This window comes from Triticum aestivum, chromosome 1B, assembly GCF_018294505.1.
Source record: "Triticum aestivum cultivar Chinese Spring chromosome 1B, IWGSC CS RefSeq v2.1, whole genome shotgun sequence".
Classification (NCBI taxonomy): domain Eukaryota; kingdom Viridiplantae; phylum Streptophyta; class Magnoliopsida; order Poales; family Poaceae; genus Triticum; species Triticum aestivum.
The window spans coordinates 574,035,652-574,041,056 of NC_057795.1; the positions used below are offsets into that span (position 1 = coordinate 574,035,652).

At 43.9% G+C, this 5,405-nt stretch overlaps 1 protein-coding gene across 1 annotated transcript; it reads right to left on the minus strand.

The window, feature by feature from the left end:
* Window positions 1-3,163: 3,163 nt before the first annotated feature.
* On the minus strand, window positions 3,164-5,405 carry LOC123139325 (uncharacterized). Its single transcript, XM_044559129.1, has 2 exons — window positions 4,998-5,405; window positions 3,164-3,759 (listed from the first exon to the last, which is right to left on the minus strand). Exons 1-2 carry the CDS (start codon window positions 5,347-5,349, stop codon window positions 3,713-3,715), a joined length of 399 nt encoding a protein of 132 aa, XP_044415064.1. The 5' UTR covers window positions 5,350-5,405; the 3' UTR covers window positions 3,164-3,712.

Below are 5,405 nucleotides of genomic sequence, written 5' to 3' on the forward strand. Positions count from 1 at the left end.
AAAAAACGATCCATTTCACCTTACTTACCTCATAAACAACTCATTTCAACTAAGTTAGCTCATAAATGATCCATTTCACCTAAGTTAGCTCAAAAATGATCCATTTCAACTTAGTTAGCTCAAAAACGACCCATTTCACCTTAGTTAGCTCATAAACGACCCATTTCGACTAAGTTAGCTCATAAATGATCCATTTCACCTTAGTTAGCTCATAAACGACGCATTTTAACTTAGTTAGCTCATATATGATCCATTTCATCTAAGTTAGCTCATAAATGACATATATTTCTTGTTCTAGTATTCTTCTTGTTCTAGTCTTCTTCTCGTTCTAGTCTTCTTCTAGTCACCTATTTCTAACTTTCTTATTTGCCATTTTGCAGATTTCATTCACTTCATGGAAGCTAGCTTGCTATGATGGAGTGCTTGTTTTTCTTTGATGAAACTTTGCATTGTATCTAGCTTGCTATGATGGAACTTGCCATCTTGATGAAACTTTGCATTGTAATATGTATATGGATGGAACAATGTGTATGGATGGAACTTGATGGAACTTGCTTATGTATGAATGGATGAAACTTAATTATGTGCTGGATATGTGATATGTTTGCTGTTAAATAGCCCTGTGAAATATATCTATATATGTCATATATATTTGCTGTGAAAATTGTTGTATTCAAAACAAAAAAACAGAAAGAAAAAAGAGCCAATATACAGGCTCTTTGCCGTCTGCCACCGACGGCAATGGGATCTTTGTCGTCAGCCGCGGACGGCAAAGAAGCCACGTGGTAGCCAACTGTGCTTCCTGGGAGCTGACCCATTTGGTCAGTTTGCCTACAGTGGCAGACGGCAAAGAGTAAATAATTTTGCCGTCAGCGGCGGACGACAAAGGCCTGCCGTTAGCCACCTAACGGACTAACGGTGGAATTTTTGTCGTCTGCTTTCTTTGTCGTCTGCTGCTGATGGCAAAGGTCCCTTTGCCGTCAACCACGTAAAGCGGACGGCAAAGTAGCTGTTTGCCAGACCTTACGTTGCCGGAGCCTTTTGCCGTCCGCGGCGGACGGCAAAGACCTTTGTCGTCCGCCATTCATGCCTTTGCCGTCCGCCGTGGCAGACGGCAAAGTAGCTGATTCCTGTAGTGTTAGTAATAAGTTACATTTTTTTTATTTGTGGGTTTGTGTGTGTGTGTATTTGGGGTTGTATTGCTCGCCTTGCGGTTTAAAGAAATTTAGACGGGCGCATGATCTTGTTGGGCGTTGTATTGCTGGGGCTCCTGAAGATTGATAAAGTTGGGGCTGCTAGATTGCACACCTATTCTTGTCATTGCCTCCTTATATATTTTGCTGGTGCATAATACAATGAGATCACAATTGCGCTATGTAAAGAATAATGTTTGGTGGGTAAATACAGTTATGTCATAGATTCGATCCCTATTCTTCGAAAGAAAAACATTCCAAAAAAATGGTCAACTTGTCTCGAACCGAGGACCACAAGGTAGAAGTGCAGATTGTTGCCAGTGCCACACCGTTTTCACATGAAAGTTTAAAGAGAAAAACACCAGCAAAGTATTTCACTTCAAAACAATGATGTAACTCGACAAATAACGTAAATTAATCCGACGATACGAAAGATAGATAAAAATTCCAACCTCTTGGAGAACAAAATTGTAAAGTAAATGTCATTAAGGATACCCTTTGTCCCGACATGAGTGAAAACATACAGAAGACAAAAACTTACGGCCTACTATCTTAGCCGTTTGAGCCCACAAGTATCGCTCTTAGTCGTCTAGGTGGTCGACAAGTACCGATCTTACTAGTTTGGGCTAACTAGTACCGATCATAGTCGTCCGGGTCCACAGATACCGATCATAGTCATTCGGTCGCACAAGTACCGCTCTTAGTCATTCGGGCCCACAAATACCATCTTAGTCGTCCAGACCCAGAAGTACTGATCTTATTAGTTCATTCTTAGTACTATTGATCTTAGTCATTCAGCCCCACAAGTATCGATCTTAGTTGTCCAGGCCCACAAGTATCGATATTACAAGTAGTGGTAGTATTGTGTCAAGACTCAAGACACACTAAAGTGCTAGTCGAGGGACCAGACGACCCACTCTGCTAGTTGTGTCGAGACTACTTGTTAAGGTAGTTGTGGGTCCGGATGACCGGCAATGCTAGTTGTCGGTCCAGACAACCCATACTAGTAGTTCTGGGTTCGACGACCCTTAGTGCTAGTTGTGGGATCAGACGACCAATAGTGCTAGTTGTGGGACCGGACGGCCCATAGTGGTGTTTGTGGACCCGGACGACCCATACTTGAAGTTCTAAGTTCCGACGACCCTTAGTGGTGATTGTATACTCGGACGACCCATACTTGAAGTTCTGGGTTCAAACGACCCATATCTGGTAGTGAGATTGAACTACCCATAGTGCTAGTTGTGTGCCCACAAGTACCACTATGGGTCAAGCCACCAATACCACCTGGTGCCCCTTTACGTCGTCCGGACCACCAATGCCACAACTAGTCACTCTGGATCATCCGGGCTAACAAATACCACTACGAATCACTCTGGGTCGTAGGGCCCACACATACCACTACGAATCACTGGGAGTCGTCCGAGGTCAAAAGTACCATCCTTACTTCTCCGGGCACACAAGTACCGTTCTGAGTCGTCCAGTCTCGCAAGTACAACTATGAGGCGTTAGGGCACACAAGTATGGATCTTACTTGTTCAAGCTCGGAAGTACGGATCTTACTCGTTCGAGCTTACAAGTACCCATCTTAGTCGTTCAGGCCCATCTTAGGGTGCAGCAAGGGGTAGCATATCCCCCCTTGTCTATCTTAGGGGTGGGGGTGGTGCAGGTTCGCCGGAGAATTTCAAGGGGTTAGTAGATTTAGAGGGATGGCCGGGGGGTGGCTGCTGCACGGTGGTGGGGAGAGGTTGAGGGGAGGGCGGGGCGGCGAAAAGAACACCCCGCAATTGGGCACTTGTCTTCAGGCATTCAACCTTCACTAGTTCAGGCTCAGGGGATGTACCTCAGAGCATGCCTTGCTCACAGCTCACTTCAAGTATGAAAATCTATTCTCATGTATGTTGATAGCATTAGTCTGAACAAGCACCGCTTCATTTCGAGCATCAACGGCAGAGATTTGATCCATGTAAACATGCCATAATGCAATTTCTTTCACTCGATAAACATCATTGGTTCCTAAATTTCTGTCTGGACTCTGAAATTTATTGTACATGACATATGTTCGGAAGAACTGAAAGTAAACTGCATGAAATGGATTCACCATAATCTGACAGCGTCCATGACATACAATACGAACTGTGAAACTCCCTTCTGTGACATTATAACGTACATTATTTACGCCCGCAAGTTGCCACTGGATCAAAAGTGTCTCCAAGTATTTGAAACAAGAACTTCAGCCTATATGCAAACTAGGAACCGATGGATAGTTATGAGCAAAAATATGGAGCAAAGATTGAAGAATTGATGGAAGAAGTAGCTGCTGGTTCCTGATTGCCTGTAATTTACTCATCCTTGAAAAACAGAGCATGGTCAGTAAAGCAATTTGAAAAAAAGAAGAAGAGAGTTTTGTTTCAAGGAGATTAACAATATGCACTCGCCTTTTTTTGCTGCTAGCACATTTGGAAGATTGCAACAACGTGGCCTTCAAAGTTGCTGACAATGTTGCCCCCCCTACGTTGTGACTATGCTGAGATAATGCCAAGCTTTGAAATGCTCCTTTTTTGCCAACCTATTTTAATGTAAAGACAAATCAAATAAGCCTTGTAAATTCAAGCGAATGGAGTACATTTATTAGGATACATCAGTTATCCTTGAGGAAAGATGCCTACAAAAGTATGGATACTTACAAAAAGACATTCATCAAAATTGGTATCTGGCACTATAAGTGAAAGACATTTAATACTTCGGTGGAACTCGACATGTATCTATGATACAAAAAAAAATTTGGGAGGTTCTGGCTATTGGGTTATGACATAAAAAAAAGAGTTCACTTTCACTAGTTTTTTGACCCGAACCTGTAGGAATTTCTTCCCTAGAGCATTTTTGCAGATTTTTTAGAAGTATATAGTTATGTACAAGAAAAGAAAAAGCTAGGCCTACAAAGTACAAACTACAAATACAATAAGAAAGTACAAAAATCAACTGAGGCCTGATAGTGCTTGCTATCTGAAAGATTCAGCCCAATCTGAGAGTGTAGCATATAATTTTATTTTGGCTCTGTGGACCAACCATTGAAGCCCATCTTTGAATCTGCTTCTGCAAGCATATAGACTGGGAGTGATATCTCTGAAAATGAACTCACTGCGAGTGTTCCATATGGCCCAAGAAATCAAAATGATTCTGTTCATGGCAAATGAAATATGAAGCATGGTGTGCAAGTTACTAATCTGATCTTGAATCCCTTCTGACAGATGAGATGAATTGGGGCAAACATATTTCCAGCAAATTTGTGCAAAATCGTAGTGAAAAAATAGACGATCTCTGGTTTCTAGGACATATTGATCACACATGACACATCTGTGTCCTCAATGAAGAAATTCTTCCTTCGAAGGAGCTCTGTGGTATTCAGCATGTTGTTAATCAACAACCGGAAAAAGATTTTATGTTCAGTTGAGTGCAGGCTTTCCAAAGCCAGGCAATGGCAGGAATGGTTGTAGTCTCCCGAATGAGAATTTTATAGGCCTTGATAACTGTGAAAGTCATGGCAGCAGAGGGGTATAGCCAACTGTCAGTTTGATCAAGTACGAATCATGTTCTACTAGTACTTGGTTTTACAAATAATACCAAACACAAGATTCAGTGTTTCAGGGGAACAATACGAACCATGTTTTCCAAATAGTACATTAGGTGTGGTCACTACTCAACTACTAACTGAATCTTTATTTCAAGGTGGTGAAAGGAGCAGTTGGTCGACGCTGAACGTGCAGGCAGGCAGGGAGGGAAGAGATGAGAGCAGGGGCGAGATACCTTGCTCCGTTTGGTCGACCACTACGCCAAACTCAGCCGGGGGTTCGACTCCAGGAACTCGCGCCGGCGTCGGCAGGGCCGTGGGGGAGCGACCCCAAGCCATGGTCCTCGCACCGGCGTCTTCGGCCAGCTCCTGACCCATGTCCTCGCGCCCGTGGCTCCCTCTCGCGAAAACTACGACCAAGCACAACCGGGGATTGCCTCCAGGACCTCGCCCCGCCCCGTCGCCCAGGTCCTCGCGCCGGCGCTGCAGGAGGTAGCCGGGGAGTTTCTTGACGGTGGTATTCCAGGGCTGCCGCGGGGGAAGGTTCCGGTGAGATGAGACGAGTGGATCGGGAGATGACATTGCCATGGGGAAATTTCCAAAGAAAATGACCGATCTACCCTCAGAATAACTAACTGGCCCCA

Bases quoted from the DNA above. Each gene is read 5' to 3' on its own strand.
- LOC123139325 (XM_044559129.1), bottom strand. From the start codon at position 5,349: ATGGCAATGTCATCTCCCGATCCACTCGTCTCATCTCACCGGAACCTT. The intron at 3,760-4,997 runs GTATCTCGCCCC...ACATTAAAATAG, and splicing joins GGTCGACCAAACGGAGCAAG to GTTGGCAAAAAAGGAGCATT.